At 47.7% G+C, this 21,462-nt stretch overlaps 1 protein-coding gene across 5 annotated transcripts in view; it reads left to right on the forward strand.

Annotated features, from left to right (window-relative positions):
- Positions 1 to 21,462, forward strand: part of CALN1 (calneuron 1) — a 128,877-nt gene that overhangs the window by 52,804 nt on the left and 54,611 nt on the right. For all 5 annotated transcript variants that reach the window (XM_015295940.4, XM_015295942.4, XM_004946429.5 and 2 more), the window contains one exon: positions 14,664 to 14,807. In XM_015295940.4, the coding sequence (XP_015151426.2) occupies positions 14,664 to 14,807 (144 nt within the window). The remainder of the gene's footprint in view (positions 1 to 14,663; positions 14,808 to 21,462) is intronic.

Genomic DNA, 21,462 nt, shown 5'->3' on the forward strand with positions numbered 1-21,462 from the left:
AAAAAAGATGAACTGGAAGGTTACTGAAAGGCAGTTAAAGAGCAAAGTGATTATAGAATCACAGAATCATGAAGGTTGGAAAGAAGCACCGAGATCCTCCAGTCCACCCACCAGCCCATCACCACCATGCCCATTAACCCGTGTCCTAACTATGGCATCTGTGTCCCTGTCAGGCATAGTTGGCATGGGTTCATCAGGGGGAAGTCCTGCCCTTGCAGTTTGATTTCTACCTGCTTGGTAGATAAAGAGGAAGCAGCAGACGTAATCTTTCTGGATTGCAGTTAGACTTTTGATACTGTACCTTCCAGGCAAGCTGTCCAGCTGTGAGGTAACCCAGTTCATGTTGTGCTGAGTGATGAAATGGCTCAATAGTGGAGCTCTAAGGGTGAATGGGGCTACACCTGGCTTGTGAACAGTCACCCATGGTGATCCTAAGGGCTCAGTGCTGGGGCCACTCCTATTCAGTGTTTTCATCAGTGGTGTGGATGCAGGACTGGAGTGCATCCCCAGCACGTTTGCCAGTGGTGCTAAACTGGGAGGTGCTGTTGTCTCCCTGGGGGGACAAGGGGCCACACAGGGATCTAGATCCTTTGGAACACCGTGTGATCAACAGCAGCATGAAGTTTAACACAAATATATGCTGGGTTCTGCAACTCGGACCAAGCAGTCCCAGTCACGGGGCACGGGTGGGAGCCCATTGGTTGGAGGGCAGCTCAGCCCAAAGGGACCTGGGGTGCAGGTGAGAGCAGCTCAAGGTGAGCCAGTGGTGTGCAGCCAAGAGGCAAACTGCATTTTGGGATGCATTAAACACAGCGTGGCCAGCTGGTCAAAAGAGGTGGGAGCACCTCTCCTACAAATACAGGCTGAGGGAGCTGGGCTTGTTCAGCCTGGAGAAAAGAAGGCTGCGGGGTGACCTCATTGCAGTTTTTCAGTACCTAAAGGGAGCCTATAAACAGGTGGGGAGTCAACTCTTTGCAAGGGTAGATAATAGCAGGACAAGGGGAAATGATTTTAAGTTGAAGGAGGTAAGATTTAGGTTGGATGTCTGGAGTAAGTTCTTTTCAGAGAGAGTGGTGAGGTGCTGGATCAGCTGCCCAGAGAGGTTGTGGATGCCCCATCCCTGGAGGTGTTCAAGGCCAGGTTGGATGGGCCCTGGGCAGCCTGGTCTAGTATTAGGTATAGAGGTTGGTGGCCCTGCCTGCAGCGGGGGGGTTGGAGGAAATCAATGATCCTTGAGGTGCCTTCCAACCCGGGCCATTCTGTGGTTCTGTGACTTTCTCATTATTGCACTGACGAGGCCGTATCGTTGTGCATATATTGTGGAGCTGTGAGCTTCCTTCCCACAGAGGAAGAAGATGTACTCTCTGCCTTCAGTTGGCCCTTATGGCAGTCAGGGTGAGCCCAGTGCACTGGGAATCTGCCTGCAGGACTGCAGGATGTAAGCACAAGGATCATCACCTGGGCAGCCCATAGCAGATAGACATACTAAGCTCCCAAACTAGTCCTGCTTCCTGCCTTTGTGTGCAAACCCTGTGGCTCTGGTCCTGCCTGTTTTGTAGCCAAGGAGGTTGGGGATGTCATAACGTAAGGGTTTCACAGCCTTCTTGCAATGCAGATCTCCCTGTAGAGGACCTTGAGGAGCTCTATGCCCGAGAGCTTACCAGGAACATGAGCTTCTGTGCGGGGCTGGAAGAATCAGATGTGAACGTGGGAGTGGAAAGGCCTTTCCTTGTAAGCTCAGAGAAAGGGGGCATCAGGTGGCTCTTCCAGCACTGGGCTGGGAGCAGAGCAGACAACAAGGAGGTGGTTTTCTTTTATCTCATCCCTGCCCACTGCTGAAAGGCCCACTGCTTGAATCAGACCCAGCTGGAAGAAAAAGTTCTTTTTGTGATTTCTTTTTTGATATATATATATTTTTTTTATTCAGCTCTTGCTGCACCTTTTGTTACATTCAGCTTCTCGTTTTTTATCCAGCTCCTTGCATGTATAAGATATGCCATATATTTTGCTGACATGCCTACCTACTAAAAATACTCTTATCCTTCTGGGGAGAGAAAATATGGAATATGTGTGTGTGTATATATATAAATTCCATATGCATCTAAAATCCTAAATGACATTTTTCCAATGTTGTGTGTTTAATGGGAATTCACTAATTAGGTGCATAAGAAGCTAGAGAAGATGATAGTTTCACTGTGCTCAGTTTTAATACAAAGAGTACTACGGTTGCTAAGAGACTGATACTTCAAGTTTGGAAATCTTCATCCACACTAGATACATTATCTTGGCAAATTGGACTTTTTGAGTTGGCAGCAAATGGAAAAGTGTAACTTTTAAAAATAGAGATAATTTGGATGACGTCAAAGACATCTGGTGTCCTTTTCTAGAAATGTGAGACTGATCTATTTTGCTTATGTGTATAAATTGCTCTGCACTCAGTGTGAGGTTCTACTTAAGCCTGCATTCAAGACTGACTTATTAATAAATTTCCTGTGTGCCTAAGATATTTAGCCAGGTACACTTTGATTGTACAGGCTCTGTGTACAGCAGGTAGTGTCTGTCCTCTCTGTGCATCCTGGAGCATCTCAGCTTCATGCAGCATCTCACGGTGCCACCTGGCTAATGGGCTCTCATCCCAATTCCCACCCTGAATTGTGAGAAGTGGGAAGGTGTGTCTGCTCCGAGTCATGCCTTATCATCCCTAATGCCTTCTGGTGTCCTCATTTGTCACAGCTCCGGAATGGCAGGGAATGGCTTTGAGTGGCAGCTGGAAATCAGCTCGGGACTCTCCTGCCATGCATAAGAGGCAGCAGAGAAGAAAAGAGGGGACTGGAGAAGGAGCTGAAAAGGGCAGCACAAGAAAGGGAATGACTCAAAGGTAGAGGGTGGGAGGAGATGGCACAGGGTCGCTGGGGGAGAAGGATTACACTTGCACAGCGAGTGATGCAGCTGGTGGAGGAGGAGCGCTCCGGGTGGGATGCATGTGAGGACAGGGATCTGGGGAGGATGGGAACAGCAAACATCTGCCTGAGGATTCTCCAGCCACCACCTGCATTCTGGTAGCGTCTTTCCAAGGGATTCATCAGCACACCGGCACCCTGAATCACACAGATAAGGCAGAGCTGCCTGTGCACGTTGGCTTGCAGTGCTGGGAAAGGCTGCTCCCCACTTCAGGTGCTGTTCCACGTCCCAGACAGAGATGGATGGCCAGGTGTAAATTGTTTCCTCCCCAGTGGGGCTTAAGCTGGACTTCTCCGTGGTTGGAAGGAACACGTTTGAATTTTAATATCATCTCTGAAAGGCAATTGCAGCTTATGTGCTTGATTATGTGTTCAAGCTGTGAGATTTTATGTTATTTTTAGAAATGTTCATTTGCTCCACGGACCAGGAGATACAGGGATGGCCAGTGAAATGTGAACATGTGATAGGTGTCTGAAGTATCGAGCGAACACGGAGTGAAAGGATGACAAAGGCATGCTACGTGGTTTTTCAGGCTTAAACAATGCGCTGTAATTGTGTGTCAGAAGTCATTCAGTTTTGATATCACGCCAGCTAATTAAACCGTCCTCTCTGAAGAGACTTACTGTACTTTCAGCTTTGCTTTTTCATTCTCAAGAACAAAAAACACCAAAGGCAGCTCTCGTGTTTAGCTCTCGTGTTGGCATTGATTTGGATGGGAACCGGTAGATGGGAAATGGGAGCTGCGGCCAAATCTTTGTCTCATTGGAGTGGTGTAAGCCAGGTTCACTTCCACCAGAGGTGGTGGAAGGAAGGGGAGGACCATGTGCTGTCCCATGTACTGCGTGCTTATGGTGTCACTTGTCTTTGGTGGCTTCCCTCCATCCAAACTTTCGTTGATCCACGAGTCATGAATCCCACTGTAGCTTTTGTTTCTACTGAGTGATCTTCTTTGGTATTTCATCATGATGTTCCTTCATCATAAGCCATGGGGCATAATTCAGCGCTCGGTGTCCTCACCCAGAAGTGGGATCCCCATGTTGGATACAGCCTAACAGCTATGGGAGGAGCTGGATTTTTGAGTACCAGAAGGCCACAAGACAGACGTGCTCTCCTGCAAGCACTGGCTGGAAAAAATACAGTTGTGAAAGCAAGGACGGAGGAGGTACCCACTGCAAGTCCTTGTAGCCTTTTCTGTAGTCAGGAGACTGCCTGGGTTGGTTGATTGAAGCGTCTGGGAATATTTGGATTGCTTGCAGAAAATCCATCCTGCAGCAGGCACTGAGCCCACTCTGCAATGTAAAATGGATGTTTTAGCCCTAAAAAAGTGCAGGTTTTTATTACGTTTCAAAGCAGCAGCCCGCAGGAGGCAAACAATTGGTGTTCCTTTATCACCGGTTGGCACTGGCTTCTTTAATGCCACCTGGAGGTTTAGAGCAGGTCCTACGTCAGGGTGATGTGGGGAGGTGAGGAGGAGACATGGGAGCATCGCTTTGGTTCTGATGTGTGGTCTTTGGTGGATTTGCCCCAAAGCTCTTCACTGGGAGGAGAAAGCCAGCTACATTTTGAACCATAGGTGGAAACCCTCAGGTTACCCTTGGCTCACATTTATCTACTCCAGAGAGTCTGGCTGGGCTGCTCCCAGAATTTGGTTGGTATGAAACCATGTCCTGGTGAAGGTTTAGCGTTCATCTGCCCCCATGGAAATGACTTTGGAGAATTAAGTCTTGGAGAGCCAGAAAGTGCTGCCAAACTCATTCCTGATTTGGGGGAAGGGGTAGACAAGGGGAGGGGAGAGGGAAGGAAAGAGGAGAGGAAAAGGAAAGGAAAAAAATGTTACTTAAAAGTAGAAAACGAAAGGGGAAAAAAAAATACTTCAACATTATTTAAGCTGTCATTAAAGCTTGTGGGTAAAGCAATCCCTTTCCAGCTCTTCAGCTGGATTGACCATGCCCGCTTCCAGCATGCATTTTACAATTGAGTTCTCAAGGCTTGCACAGAAAAGGTAGAGGTATTTGTTCTTGTGCTTCATTTTCGTTTGCCTTTGATAGGTAGAAACTGCAGTTTCATTCAAGTAACCAGTCAGGAGCAAATATTTCAATCGCTGCTCTGAAATGCTTGGAAGAGGTGAGGTTTTTAGTGCAGTGTTTGTTTTCTGGAAAATAAAGATTAACAGAGCAAAAAGAAAACCTGAAAAGCTTCTCCTGCACCCATATTAAGCACTTCATAAAGAAAAGCCTCTCAGGATATCCAGGTGAAGATTTCTGCATTGTGAGGGTCCTCGGTGATGTGATATGCTTCACTTAAACTCCTGAGAAATACAAATCTCCAGATTACTGGGCTAGATATTTTGCATCAGGGAACAGCTTTCAGTTTTCCATTTACGCTTCCAGCCGGGGATGTTTTAAACTGGCTTTATAGCATCCCTGATTTGATCACCTGTGGCTGGATGCTGCCCGCAGATAAAGACCATTTCCATTCCCCTCCGATAGCACTTGATACAGTACAGGAGCAATTTCTGTTGTTACATGTGCACCTTCTGGCAGAGAGAACGAAAGTCCCGGATAACAGAGCTCAGATTTTGAGGTGATTTGCAGCGAGTTTGCTGCTATCCACGTAAAGGGATGCTGTGGGACTGCTTTGAAATGTTGAAGCTGTGTCTGTTTTGCACGTGGGCTGGGAGTGATGCTGTGGTGCTTTTGGTGCCTCCTGACCCTGAGCTTTGCAGTTGGGCTGGGAAAAGCTTCCTCCAATTGCTTTATACTCTGTGAATCAGTAAACACGGACCAGTATGGAGAGAGCTGGGGAGCTTGAGCTAATTGTAATTCTCCCAGTGGAGACATTTTCCATCAGACAAATGCAGAATTGATTACATTCCCTGTTGACAATGGCCTTTTCAACTGAAAATAATAGGAGAACTCCATTTTCAGCAATGCTGCGATATTTCGGTTTGAATTTACAATTTTGCTTCTTAAAATATTAAATAACTTGGCCACGAAACACTGGGAATTCACTTTTCTGGGAGCAGCTCCTGCATGGGAATGATAGATGAGCTTTGGTCGCGTTGCACCGCGAGGCCACCAGAAGCAAAGCAAACAGAAGGGCAGCGCATCGCGGTGCTCCCTTCACCTTGCTGCTGGAGGATTTGCAATGAACCCTTTTCATCCGTCGTGGCTTGATCACGGGTGCTGTAAGGCTGGGGAGGAGCAGCACAGGGCTGCACAGAGCCCAGCCAAGCGCAGGATTGCAATTTGCCAGCCGGCAGAGCTCCCGTTTCGGGCAGTGCCTTTGTACGGCCAGAGCTGCTCCGTCTCCATCCTCCTTCTCCCTGCTTGTGCAGTGACTTCTCCCATCTGTCTGCATTATTGAGAGCTTCCAGCATTGGGTTTTATCCAGTCTTCACGGCATCCTTCTTTAACCTCTGTGCAGATCACCTCAATGCAAAATTGCTTGCAGAGTTTGGAGGCTGCAGTATTTCTTGGCCAGGAGAGATCAGGGATGCCCATACTGTGAAGTGAAAATAAAGGAAAAAGGGTTGGCCCAAAGCAAGGGGGAAAATAAAGAACTGAATTCCCTGTGTTCAAATCTGATTTTAGGTGAATAAAAAGCAGAAATTGCAATTTATCTCTGTCTCTCTGACCAAAATGGTATTTCTGCCTTACTGAATGTTTGACAGGAACTTCCATTGCAAAACAGCTCTGTATTTTTCCTCTGTTTGCTCTGAGCTTGTTTGTCTGCACATGGAAGCTCATATTCCTGAGCCTCCAGACCGTGTAGAGGAGAGCTGGAGAGGATGAGTTAAAGTCAGATTTGGTTTGCCAAGCTCCTGTTCACAAGATACGCTCTCAGTAAAGCAATTTATGTGTTATAATCACTTCAGCTTTTAAGGAGAAAAACTGTCTTTTTATGGAATGGAGTAGACTGTGCTACATGGGTAGCAGAAAATTCACAGGAACAGGCAATTTTGAACTGGAAATCATGAAGTGTGTGAAGGGGGTAGCGTGGTCCTTCTGAGAGGCAGTCTCTCACCTTAGGTGGCAATACTGGAGGAAAGAGTAGTGGAAGTAAATCCAAGGAGCTGGGGAGGAATGAGACGATGGGAAAGGGAATAGGGGGTGGTTGAAGCTGTGTCTCCACTTCACCAGTGGAAGAGGAATGAGTAATACCTCACTGTGGTTTTACATGTGTGCAAGCCTATCCCAGGTGTCCAGAGTGACCTCCACCAGAGATTGGGATGCTTCCCCAGTCTTTAGCATTGTAAGTCCGTGTTAAGTTGAGTTTAATGTGCTGCTGGGCAGCCATGTAGAAGTTAATTAAAGGCAGAGTGGCTTTAAAAGCAATTGAACTCCAGTTAAAACTTGCCCCAGGTCTTGCCTGTCCTGACACAACGATCAATTGGGGAAAAAGACAGAAGGATGAGAAGGATGCCAACTTCTCATCGTGGTCAGAGCCAACTCTCTGGGTGTTGGTAACAAATGGGTCTCTGCATAGCTGATCAGAGCACATTATTCTAAATGGCAGGTGTCTACATTTGAATACTGGGCAGTAAATTTCCAGCAGAGAGTACTCAAACTCTTAATTAAGATCCTTTGCAAAGTCTAGGGAAAGACTGCAAGTGATGGCAGAGGTTGTATTTTCTGAGTGGTTATTCCAGCCAGGAAGGCATGAAGACAGCTCTAGCAGTGAGTCGGTATGGGATGCAAATTATATGTATTAAAAAAAAAAAAATAAAAGATGGGCAGCTATTATCTCTACAACATTAATGTGAGCCATCCATCAGCAATATTGAATCAAATCACTCTCATTCTCTGAGGTTCTGCAGAGTGAGGTCTTAAGCTCATTACCTATTTATGACCGGCAAATATTTCATTTCTGATGATGAAGTGGATATTGATGTCAATGAAGTAAATCAGCAGCTCTCAGATAATACAGGCTTGCTTCTGACGAGCTTGTTTTTGAGTTAAACAGTTCTCTACACGGCTCAGCTGTTCCCAAGATTATATGTACTGAGCAGGAGTTGCCCTGAAGGGGGGCAGTGTACTGGGAGGGGAAATGAGGTGGTTGGAGCCATGTGATCGTTAAGGTTTCACCCCAAACTACTCAATGAATCTGTGTGTTCTGTTCTGTGTAAAGGATGAGGGGAGGATATAGATTGTTTCTTAATAAAGAAGGGGAATGGAAAGAGGAAGACTGAGAACTGTTTGAGAAACAGCAGAAATCAGTTCTCACTCTCGTATTCAGTAGTAGGTTTGTAAATTGTAAACAGAAGTTGTGTGATGCTTCTTAAATTGATCTGCTTTCGTACCGGTGATCTTTCTCTGCTAGGAGTTGGTTTGGGTTTGTTGTTGTTGCTTTTAAATGAAGAATGAGTAATGCATTTTTCCCCTACTTAGAACATCCTGGGTTACAGCATTCCCAAAAAGCCTCCCAGAAGCTCTGAGTCAGCTTGTCAATAGCCCCACTGCACATCCCAGGGCTGGGAAGGACCTCCCCTCTTTGGGGGGTCCCAGCGATGGCTCTCACCAGCAGCACACCTGCCTGGAGCTGATTCCATGATGTTTTCCAGGGCTCAACAGTTCATGAATGGAGATGAACAAAGAACAAGAGGGGAATCATAGAATCACTCAGGTTGGAAAAGACCTTAAAGATCATCGAGTCCAACCATGACCTAACCATACCACCCTGGCTGACAACCCTCCACTAAATCATGTCCCTAAGCAAATGCACAGGTCTCATAGAACTCTCTGGATTTAGGTGTTTTGTCCCAGTCTCTGGAGGTCTGTAGCCCTCTCCTCCCCATCAGCTGCAGAACCATCACAAGAGGGATGTCTCCTGATGGCTGCACCCCACTCAGTGTGCTGGAGGGTGAGCAGGGTCCCATGGGCCGTGCCGGGAGACCAGAGTGCCCCCCTGGCAGTGGCCTTAGGTGCACTACTGACTCCTGACCCATCTCCTGTAGGATGATAGTGATACGTGGTAGAATCTCACATGAAATGCTGAGACCTTTAGAAGAATGCTCTCCATCCAATGAACAGACATGAGGCGTTTGCTGATGCAGCCAGCATCCATCCTGATGCTGCTATTTATAATGACTTGTTTGATTGTGGATGCTCAAAAAAAAAGGCTGCACGTTATGAGTTGTTTGGTTGAGAGATGGGAACCACAGAGCCAAGGATGCATCAGGAGGACCAGAGATCTGGGCAAAGTTTTCTAACAGTGATTGACAGATGATACACGTCAGTGCATCAAAATGTGAAGAATTAACATGAAATTGTGGTGGTGTTTGTTTTTTTTTTTTTTGCTGTGAGTGCTGATATACTTGGAGCAAACATTTATAGCCTAAATTATTTTTCTTACTGTATTGAGGCATAGAAGCATAGGTTGGAAGAGGGGAAGCTGGTTCCTCCTTCTGGAGGTGCCCAGGGTGCCCAGGGTGGTTGAAGCCACGTTTTGGGGTACTGCAGTTATTGTGTGTGTGTGTGTGTGTGTGTCTGCTCCCTGCATTCAGAAACTTTTTTTCTAATTGCCAGGCTAAATTTGCACGCATCCATTTGTTCTTGGACCAGTATCGCTTTTCACCTCAAATAGCTTTTCTCTGTCCTCTTCCTGCTGTCCTCAGTGCTCTGCATAGGGAAATTAAAGGGCTTCTGCAAACTGATTCCTGCTTTTCTCTTCCCATCTCCATTTCCTCCTCTGCACTCTTTCTTCCTCACCCTTCTTTCACTCTGAATTCATCCCTCCCTGCTCAGGATCAGCCTGTACCTTTCCTAGGCACTGGAAGCTTGATTATTCTGTGCTGTGTATGGTCAGTGGCTGGAGCACGGTGCCTGCTACCCCATGCATCCATTTGGGATGGAGCCCAACAGGAGCCCTGCTTGTCTCCTGGGTAAAATTCTAGCCACAGTAGGGAAATTTATAGGGAAGAGTGGAAGTTGCTGTTGTGCCAAGTTCTTCTGACAGCTGGCTTTCAGCACAGAGCTTCCCCGCTGGCTCCGTGCGATACTGCAGGGCTCGGGCAATTACAAACCGCTCAGCATGCGCCATCCACAGAAGGATGCAGTCACATTTACAGAGCATCCTTGTGACAAGGAGCGTGACTGCTGCTGTCCACACCATCCTATCCTCGCAGTGAACATCCTCCAGTATTCCCAATCCTGCCCCTGTTGCCTGCGCTTAAAGCCTCCAGTACCTTGTAGTGGCTGATAGCCTTTATTGTTGCGCATTTCTATGGTAATGGCGCATTCCTGCAGGTTACTTGGCAAGTGTTGAATGTGTTTGGGAACATAACCACAGGGAATGTGATTTCCACAAATAATATTTTTACCATGGAAGGGGAAAAAAAAAACAAAACACAGTTCTGCCAAACTGTGTATTAAAAAGCCCAGTCCCTCCAAGGAGGAACAAGGCAGGACACTTCATTTTGAAGCAGACCTTTCCAAGCTGAGATCCTCCACCAGTTTGCTTTGCCTTTTTTGATATAACTGCATCTGCCTAATGCATCTGCATCTGCTGTAGAGCTGGGGTCAAGTGCTGTGGGTCTTGAGTCTTAAACCCAAGTGTTTATGCCCTGATCCCAGCAGCAGTGTTGGTCCACGTGTGGTGTTGGTGATGCTGCAGTGGGGCAGGTAGATGTGGCCCCAGAGCGAAACGCTTTGGTTTGGGGATGCAAAACTGTTTTGCTGAGATTGGGGTTAACCAAGTGAAATGCTTTGGCACTTTCAATTGGAATATTTTGGGAGGGGAGAAAGGGTATATTTCAATTAGGCTAAAAATGTAGATATTATGACACTTCGTTGCAGTTTGCAGCAAAATAGGAGTGTAAGAATAGCAGATGGAGGGATGGAACTTTCCATTTTTTCAAACAGGCATAGTAGTTACAAGTCTCACTTAACACTTCACTCAAGGACATGCTATTTGCAGCTTTTGGATCATTCAGTTTGTACTTTGGTACCCAAACTTGCAATTAAGCGAATGAGACGACTGGCAAGATGTACGGTGGTGGTATTCCTCCTCTTGTCATCCTAATGAAAATAACCATATAGGGTTCTGGTAGTAATTGCTGTGTACTTAGGGTGTGGTAGTTACAGTGCAATTACAGCATTTATTAGGGTGGCATTTATACCCAGTGAAGTGAACTGGAACCATCTGCAGTGCCTGAGGGTGGCTGGTGGACACTGGTGGCTCTGGCTGAATTTATCTCTTGGAGCATCATGATTCATCCTCACTTGGGAAGCAAAACAAAATATAATGATGGTTGCCTCTAGTTACCAGTCTCAGGCAAATCATCAGCAAATAAACCAATAAACCTGCTGCTGAACTTGAGGATCGGATGAGCTGGGGAAGTTGGGGGCAGAGCACAAGGTCGGCTCTCATGCACCTGAAGCAGCTGTGATTGTGGAAAGCTCTTATGAAGGGGAGTGGGTGGGTGAGGATGAATCTTTGGGTCTTTCTGGATGCAGATGAAGAGAGTTAATGAGTTGCTAGGCTGTGTGTCAGGTCTGACCCCAGCTGCAGGCTTTCTTTGTTCCCTTTGGATTGGGATGGGAGCATTTCCTGGTTAATGCCTAACAAAGCTGGAAAGGAGTCTGGTTCTTCCCATCATTGGGTGACTGTCACAGATCCCAGCAGGGATGGCACCCCACGCCTGCCTTTGCCCCATGGACCTTCTGCTCCCAGATCTGGCCCCTTTGCACAGGCAGGCTTTTTGTCCTGACAACTCAGTGCTTATTGATGCCCCAATGGAGGTGTAATCCAGGTATGTGTGCTGGGGCCAATGCAGAGCTGCTGAGGCAGCATCGCTGTGGAACTTACTCCCTTACTTTTCCTTTAAAAGGCAAAACAGGGCTTTGTTTTTCTCAGTCGGGGTAAAACATCCCCATGCAGAGCAGGTCAAACTTTCTCCCAAGCCCGGGCAGCATCTCTGTTGAGAGATTCACTCCATGGATGCATCCATGCCCAGTTCTGAGCCAGGAGCATCAGTTGCCATGGCGACTTATTTGGAAAAGTCATATGGGGAAAGTGCTGATGTATTTTTAGCTTTGGGTAATGAAATTTAACAGCTGGAAATGAAGGTGAGGGCCAGCCAGGGTGCCATGGGTTCACGAAGCACTGTTTGGGATGGCATTGGGGTAGTGCTGGCAGGGCTGTGCTTGGGGAGGATGCTCAGCATGTCGGAGGGGAAGGAATCGCTGTAATGAAGAGCTGATAAGGAGGTGGTGGTACATACAAAGATAAAGAGGAAGCACTGGCTGAGGTCGTAGCTGCTACGTGTACAGTGTGTTCAGCCTATAAATAGCACTGCTAATATACCTCTGCACAAGCAGTATTTATAGGCTGGGAGTGGAAAAAGCTCCGTTTGGGGTCGGGTGTCAGTGCATGAAGGATGTTTCGGGCTTGATCACAGGTTCACTTATCTGAAAGGCGTGGAGCAGAGCTGGAACTCAGGTGGGGGACCTTTAGTCCTCCAGTTGAGGTTCAGATGTTGTGCTGTTGTGCACCTTCTGAAATCAGTGTATCTGGAGAGGTTTGCTGGACTGGCACTCAGATGCCCTGCTGTGAAGCCTCAGTACTGATGTAATTTATTTGTATAATTTGGATCAGTCTAAACTTTTCTGAAGGTAGACTCATGTTTTATGTTCTAAAACATTTCCTCGGCTCCCTGCAGTATTTTTAGTTTATGTCTTCAGCTGTCAAAAGTTTATTTTAAAAATAATTGATTTTGAAGTAATATTTACTGCACTTTAGCTTTCAGCACATCATATGAAAATAGATTTCACTACAGCTGGCAGTGTCTGATGGGATTTGTTCCTACTCCAAAGGCTCTGAGTTCCATCCCAGCACTTCAAGCTGTGTCGGCTCGGAGAAGCCCCACCACCTCTCCATGCCACTTAGATAAGGTGGATCCAGGGAAGTGATTCAGTCTAGGGAAGCCAGAGCTGATATGTAGCTGCACCCATAGTGTAGGTGTTACAGATCTGGCACAAGAGTTGCTGAAATCAGTAGGATCTGCCCTTTGTGCATTGGTGAGCTCTTCGGCTGGGTTAAAAACTGATCACATCTCGTCCTGATAACCTCAGCCATAGTGAAGATGAAGCAGGAGGTCACAGAGGTGCCAGGCACCTCAACAAGGGAGGTGCTGAAGTTTGATGGGAGGTGGTTTAAGAACAACCTTTGAATTATAAAGTTTTAGATAACTCATTAGCAAAGTCATCACCAAAACATTTCTTGGTGCACTGGGATGCTCCCCGCTCTTTCCCAGGGGGAATAAAGAGCATCCCTCCCTTAGGGAAAATTTCTTCTCAGAAAGAGTGGTGCTGCAGTGGCACAGCTGCCCAGAGAGGTGTTGGGTCACCATCCCTGGAGGTGTTCCAGAGCCGTAGGGATGTGGCACTGGGGGAAGTGGTTATGGGCATGGTGGGGTGGTTTGGGGTTGGACTGGATGATCTTAGAGGTCTTTTCCAACCTTAATGATTCTATGATCTATGGTTATCTTCTCCCACGGAGCAGAGGACAGAGGGAGAGGTGGTGCAGTCCATGGCAGGACCAAGGAGCTGCTCTTTTGGGCAGACAGCGCCCAATGTAGGTGAACTAACAATGTCCTGAATGAGCAGAGTGAATATAGTGCAGCAAAGGTCACCAAGGGGTGACTAACGTGTGGTTACCAAACCAATTAATTGTTGATTATCTTCCCAAGGATGTGATAATAAGGCATCTTGTGTTTTTCCTCCTCGCAGAGTGATGCATTTAACTAACAAATCAGTCCCTCTTTCTCTCCCCACCTCCAACCAAATCCTCCCAGGCATATCTGCTCCCATTTGGCCAACGTGTTGACATGGGTTTTTTTGGCATTCACCAATCAGAACCACTTCACCTGGGGAGCTCGGTGGTGGGCTTCAAGCAGAGAAGGCTGTGAGGAGCACGGCTGGGAGCTGGGCTGCACCAGGGGGTGTTAATGCCAAAGGGGGGATATGCCAGAATTAAAAAGCAAACCAAAGTCAGATGTCAGAAGCTGAGCCAGGCTGCGGGAGAATGATGGAAGTGATTCCCTTGACGCCGTCAGCATTTTTATTGATCCGAGGCTGTTTATTGCTGTAAAACAGTTGTAAATTAGAGAGGAGCCGGGGAGAAGAGGGAGAGATGGAAGTTGCCTAGGTTTGGTTTAAAAGACATGCACCCGCATTTGCGGTGCTTGGAGAACTGATTGCAGAGCACCGCACCCCGCAGGGGATGCACCCAACTGCTGCTGTTCTGCAGTTCTGCTGGAAAAAAGTCAGAGCCTGGTAAGACCTGGAGTAATGCTATCTGCCTTGCAGGCGTGCTGAGAGGTGTGGGGCAGGGCTGCTGGAGGAGCCCCAGGGCAGGGCAGTGCTTTCCAGTGGAGCAGGATGGCTTTCAGGGTAGATGCTGCAGAAGGGAGGGAGATCCATCTGTAATGAATACTGAATTTTGCAGTGATGCTTAGCAGAGAAAATAATGTGAGTGTTTATGCTGTTGTACATATCTACCTGCATACAGAGGTGTGAGTATATGCTTCGGTGAGCATATCATTGCATTACATATTATTACATTGACTTGGAATTATCAAATAGGCCACATTCACATTAGGAAAGGCAATATATGCTGCTTCTTCATCCCCTATGCACAGATACATTGACGAGGATGTCTGCCTCCATAATAACTCTTCTTTCCTTTCCTCTCCCTTGCAGAAATCCGCGAAGCTTTCCGGGTGCTGGACAGGGATGGGAATGGCTTTATCTCCAAGCAGGAGCTGGGCATGGCCATGCGCTCGTTGGGGTACATGCCCAGCGAGGTGGAGCTGGCAATCATCATGCAGCGCCTGGACATGGACGGTGAGTCCTCACTGCTGGGTCTCCTCTTACAGTGTGGGGAGCTCTCCTTGAGCACTGCAGCTCAGGGTGTTCATGGTCACCGAGGAAGGTCTTGAAGGAACGCTGTGAGATTGCTGAATCATAGAATCAGTAAGGTTGGGAAAGACCTCTGAGATGATCTAGTCCAACCCCAGCCCACCCCACCATGCCTACTGACCACGTCCCTCAGTGCCACATCTCCACAGCAATGGAACACCTCCAGGGATGGTGACCCCATCACCTCCCTGGGCAGCTGTGCCACTGCATCACCACTCTTTCTGAAGAGAAATAGTTCTTAATATCCAACCTGAACCTCCCCTGGCACAGCCCATGCAAGGGAGATAGTGCATCCTCTTGTTGACCAATTCATACAGCTAGGTGAACACAGACCAGCTCTGGCAACCTGTCTGGCAACTGGTATTTCTGTTGAGGCTATTGCAGTCTTTTCTCTGCTTGTTTCTGGCCCAGTGATGCTTACTGGGATGTGACTTGGGCACCTGGCAAGCAGCATGGTCCTGGGGTGCTCACTGCTTCTTGCAAGTGAAAGATGCTGTGGATGGGAGCAGTGCTGTGCCGTAATGAAATGTTGCTGGGTTTTGATGGAGAAGTTTAGAAGGGTGGAATGATTTGACTAACGTCCTGCTGTGAGAGCTCCTCAAACGATTACCAAGAGGTAATAAAAGAAACAGAACCCACCATTAACGGGAACAGAGAAATGCAGCATCAGGATGCCAGAGCCAGGGGGGACTTGTTAACTGCCGCAAAGCTACAATCAGAGCAGAGCACAACGAGCGGGCTGCCTTTAAAACGTCCTTGGTCAGAGCAGGAGGGATGCTGTCCTGGTGCAGGGAGCTGGGATGCGGATCCAGCCTTCTTCCTCTGTGATACAGCAGGGTGAAAGCATGGAGCAAAAGGAGATGAAGTTACACCAAACGAGATGCAGGCCTGGCCTGAAGGGGAGTGCTGGGTGTGTTGATGTGACACCAGCATCCTCGGGGGACCACTAGGAACAGAGCCCCTGGGAGGTGGTGACAGCTGTGACATCCCTGGGGACATAGGAGCAGAATGCCCCTGGGGGATGCAGGGTACCACTGTGTTCATCAGGCAGGGAGTGGTAATAACCTTCTTGAGGGCATTCAGAGGCTCTCCTGCAGGGAGATGCACCCCAGCGGATGGAGATGGTCGGTATTGGAGGCAGTCTTTCCTGAAAGAAAAGAAATAAAAGTCCATCGCTTCTTAAAGCATTTTCCCCAGACGTTGTTGTTTGCACCTTGTTGTGCTATGGCCTTTCCTAGCAGACCTGGCGACTTCTCTTTAGGCTTCACAAAGGCCAGACTCAGCGCGGCGCCACTTCATGGGGTCTTTTACTGCAACTCTGTGCTTTTTTGGAAAAAGAGTGCTGTGCACTTGGCTCTCCATCCTGATTCATCTCCAGCTATTCCCTAACTCTCGATCTCACAGACTTGAGACTTTGGCTCCCTTCCTGCTGCACTCCGGGACCTGTAACCGAGAGGTGGAGTTACAGTGCGGAGTAATGGGCTGCAGATGGAAGGTGTTGAATTCCTGTCCGAGGGCCTTCAGAAAGCTCAGCATGCTTCCTGCCAAGGTGGGGGTGATCCCCTCTCTCTCCTCCAAGGACGCAGTGTGGGGATGATGGGGTGCTGCTTCAGGTCTGCGTCCCATTTACCTGCTGCTGCAGTGCCTGGAGCAGGAGCTTAGGGACCAGGACACAAATCTCTGACATGGGGAGGCTGAGTGGGCCAGACATTAAGACAGCATCGGGGAGTGGGAAATTCCTTAGGCACTGAGCGAATAGGGGAATGTTATGTGGAAGATTTACCTTGCCTGTAAGTTGAATTAATACTGTTCTTCTTGGATTAATATTACGTGGCTTATGACTGCTTTCTCTCTGGTGGGTTGTCTTGGATTTTTATCTTGACTTGTCTGGATTTTTGCTGTGATTTCACAGTGAGAACCAGCAACAGCTCCCTCCTTCCTTGCACACTACATGTGAACATCAGTCAGTAGCAGGGCCTGAACACAGCGAGCCCTGGGGTGTCACACATACCCCACGCTCCCAAGGACAGCCTGACCCCATATACTCCACTTTAAGGCTGCAGAGCTTTTCCTCCCCTTCACAGAGTCCCATGGGCAGTAGAACCAGGAGAGGGGCAGCCGTCCTCCTGCACACCCCACGTAAGTTATGAGGTGCAGGCAGGTCGTGCAGCCAGACGGCCGATCTCCATGCAGGGCTGCTGCCAGTGTCTGCTAATAATGAGGTAATACAATTGGCAGCACTTTGTATTTCATGCGAACCACTCTGACCAGACCTAGTTGCAAGCATGTGGTTTTCATCAGGTATTACCTTGGGATCACGTTTGCCTTGCAGGATGGCAGGGTGTATGCCGGGTGTTTTTTAACTGATGGTATTCTAATACTGAGCAATTAGAGCTGCTCTGAGTCTGGGTTTCCTTGCACACCCCGTGCTCTGCAGGAAGGAGGAGGCTCAGCCTGTCTGGGTCAGGATGTGGGGCGGCAAAATGATGGGAGCTGGGTGGACAAAGCACCTTGCAATGTGCTGGAGTGCTTTTATGGGCATGCATAGCTAATAGAACAGGAGCGTTTCACACCTGTATGTCACCTCCTGCCAGAAGGGATCTCGCCCAGCTCAGTAATTAACGCGGGGCTCAGCTCCAGAGCTGCCCATGGACAGTGCTGTCTGGGGCTGTCGGTGAAGCTCCAGAGCAGAAATGGAGCTGCATTTCATAACGCATTGAGTTGGTTAGAAAATGGGACGTGTGTTGGGTGTCTGATTATCTGTCCTTTGTCTTTGTGTAATGAATTATTCACTTTGGTCACCGCTTGAAGACTTTTTAAAATTGTGTTCTGCTTTATTATGGTTGGTTACGCCTCTGCTATACTCACTGCTGTCTCCAGGTGGAAAAGAAGCCTTTTTTTTTTCCTTGTTCTTCTGCTTCTCCTTTTCCTTCTCAGCTTTGATTGCACAGGGGACAGGTGGCAGCATCCTCTGCTTCCCCAGCAATATTTTCAGAGTGCCAACAAACTCCCGAAGGATAATTTCCTTTCGAGGATTGCAGGTTCCATGAAACATGGATGTGGTGTTGAGCTGTGTCCCAGCCCTGGCAGTGATGGGTGGAAATGAGAGTAATGAGTGGGTTTGCCCGTGAGGATTGTTGGTGGGGTGATGCCAAAGATGCTCAACAACTTCTGAATGTCCTCCAGGAGGAGCAGAGGGGAGTCCTGCCCATGGGAACCGTGAGAATACAGCTGTCCTGTGCCATAAAGACAGTGGAGCACTTGGGTTACTCATTCATTGGGCTTTGATGCCATGATGCACGTTCACTTTTTGGAAATGCATTGGATACTCTGCTGTTGTGGTATCCAGTGTGTTTCCAGAAAGTGCCTTCTCTGCCTTCCTCCTCCCTCGCTGTTCTGTAAGGGTTGCTCCAGCCAGATGGGGGGAACCGCAGCTGCCACTGGGAGAAATAGTTCAGTTGGAACAAAAACTGGATTATGGTGAAAAACGAGAATACACTTGGAATATTTCAAGGTCTCCAGAGAAAGCGTATAAATCAACAGAAATCCCCTTTCATGAACTACTGGCAGGTGCTGTAGCGTTGCTGTGATGGAAGGGATAAAAGTACCAAAATCAAACAGAAGGCAAAGGGTTGTTCAAAGCAATTCTCTCTTGGGGAAGGCATTGGAGGGATGGTGTTTCCATTGCTCCAAGCATGATTCACATCAGACCAGAGCTTTGCTTACATCCTATTAGAGGTGGTGTGTGACTATTTGCCATCAGAAGGCTGTTAGGGATAGGTGGGCATCTCTCCAGTGGTTGTGCCTTATGGAGACATCGTGTTTTATTTTATGCCTGGAAATAGAGGTCGGGTTTTACCTTAGTTTATATCCTTGATTTTCTTCATCCTTAGACATAATGAGGTATTGCATGGATATAAACACTGCAGACTCTGAGAGGTACGTACGTTTCTGTCTGCAATCCAGAGAATGACCTGAAATGTTCTGTCATTTGGTGGAAAGCAGAATATTTTAAATATTTATTTGCTGGCAAAATAATTTTTTTTTCATATTCTTCCTATTGGCAGTAATGCTAATAAAAAATGCAGAGAAATGGCACATTAAATGTGTTGCCTTATTCAAGATGCCTACTCTTTAAGCAGACTTTAGCAATAAAATAGATGAATGTGTGACTTAAGTGTCAAACTGTTTCGTTACAACATCAGACACTTTCATCCACAGAATAAAATAAGCACTCAGTGCACTAATTAGAGGAGCAGCTGGTTTTCAGTACCCTGGGAGAATAACTTCAGGCTAACAACAACAACAAAAAAAACTATCCAGTGTGTCAAATTGTTTGTTATTGTACAAATAGGAAATACTTTGATCAAGCAGAAGACAAGTCAGCTTTATCAGTGTACAAGCGAGCTACCTGCTACCTTTTTGTCGCATTGTGTGATATGTCAGTGGGAACAGCAAAAATCCAGCACCTCCTGCAGCTTCCTCTTCAGCAATTAAAATGAATGTTAATCCCAAATTAAAATTTGGAGTATTCCCTAAGCAGTCCAGGAGGGCTCTTTGTGGAGCTCTCCATGGTGACTCTCGGTGGCCTCCAGGGATGGTGTTGGTGTACCACGAGTCCCCCTAAAAGCTCTCATTGCTGTTGGGTTGGGGTTGGAAGGGGAGCAGATTTGCTTGCTGACAGATGTGTGCCTGATCAGATTGGCTTGTACTGCCCTGTGTGGTACACTGATGCTGCAAAAATGAAATATTTTTTAACTTACTTTTGCCTTTTTTGGTGGTTTTCTTGCCGTGGCTCATTCACTGTGTTGAACCATTTCAATATGACACTGCAGACTTCATAGAGAAAAAATGGTCAGACTCTGTTGCAGATTTCGGGCTTGCCTTGTGTGCTCAGAAGCCTCTGATTTTGCTATGTGAGAAGCAGTCCAGCACCATTTCCACAGGCTCATCCTTCACAGTGAGCTGGGGCCTACAAAGACCAACAAGGGGGCCTTTTTGGGCGAGACGGATGTGATGAGACCTGGCTGTATTTATAGTGGCCACTAACTCCATGTCCTCTCTGATTTGTAAAGTGGAGATTATCACATTAAGTATTCTCACTGCAAAGAACAAAGAGAAGTTATTGTTGCTGGTACAGCTGGTCAGATTTGCAGCTTAGCACTGAGAATGGGTTCGTGAGCAATAGCAAGTTGTGCCTTCGGCGCAGCACATGTGTGTGCAGCAGGGAGCACAACATTCCCTCAATTTAACGAGTCTTGACTCGTTGCTGGCCATCTCAGTGCTGTGTGGAGCCGTCTGATGGATGCTATGATGCACACAGAGCTCACCTAGTGACAAAGCCTGCTGGGGTGTGATTTTGCTCCTCTTGATCCTTATGATTGTAGCATCAGCAGTTCTGTAGCCACTGGGTCATCCCAGGGCTTCCCAGGACCACACAATGCTGACATGTTATTCACCTGGGGGCTGACGGATGTTTTTATTTTTTGTAGTTGGAGTCGCTAGTTTTGGATTTTTAGGCACCAGGTGGCCTGTTTGTGCTTGCAATGGGGCAGGAGACGCAATAGGCGTCCATCCTTCTGGGTCACTGTCTCTGCAGGATGGGTTCTCCTTGGGCAAATGCAGGCAGGTAATATCATAGAACCATAGAATGGTTTGAGTTGGAAGGGATGTCACGTCCCCCCCAGCCCCACATTGTGCTGTGGGCTGGTTGCCCCCTGCCAGATCAGGCAGCCTAGGGCCCCATCCAGGGCCTTAAGGTGTCCTTAAGGAACAGAGTGGGCTCTAGTGGAGGTGTTTCTCTCCTTTCTTCAGTCTTCAGCTTTGGCAAAGTATTTCCTCCAAAACCCCTCAATAAAGCTATCATGACGATGGGCAGAGCTGGTGAGCAGTAAGAGTGGCCTGTCAACATGCTCCCACTGTCGCCAAGGCACAAGAGGAACTAGGAAGGGTATTTTATGTGTGTTCCTTATTAGGGAATATCAGAGAGCCTCTACAAACCTCTCTGGGGATTGTAGACAGGAAATAGATGTCACACTTCTCTATCCTGCAGAGAGCTGGCATGTCCCATGCCCGTGGATGGTCAGATGAGGGAGGTCACCCACCTGGCTCTGCCAGAGCCTCCTTCCTGGCAGTGATGGGGTGGGTGATGCTTTGTGCCTCAGTTTCCCCACTGCAGAGCAGTCACCGGAGTGTGCCTTTATCCCTTCTTCTCAGCCAGGCTCACGGATGTCTTTTCTTAAAACTGCTTTCAAAGTCGTAAGTGAAGGACTTTTTCCAGCTGTGGTTAAGTTATGGATTGAGGCTGTAATGCGGGAGGCAGTCTTTGGGTCGTGTTGGTGTCAGGCTGTTCTCTGTTCTGAACATCTCAGAAACCAAAATATTCATCTGTGGCCGGAGCTGCTCTGTGCACACCTTTGCAACAGCCAGCACCTGCCTGTGTTATCAGTGCCCAGGTTACCTTATGGGCACATGCAATGACACGGAGTGGGATGGAGTCACTGCAGCTAGCTGTTATGAGAATAAAAATAAACAGGAGTGTTGTGCACGCCCGGGACCTGAGCTGCAAGTGACTAGCTCA

This window comes from Gallus gallus, chromosome 19, assembly GCF_016699485.2.
Source record: "Gallus gallus isolate bGalGal1 chromosome 19, bGalGal1.mat.broiler.GRCg7b, whole genome shotgun sequence".
Taxonomy (NCBI): Eukaryota; Metazoa; Chordata; class Aves; order Galliformes; family Phasianidae; genus Gallus; species Gallus gallus.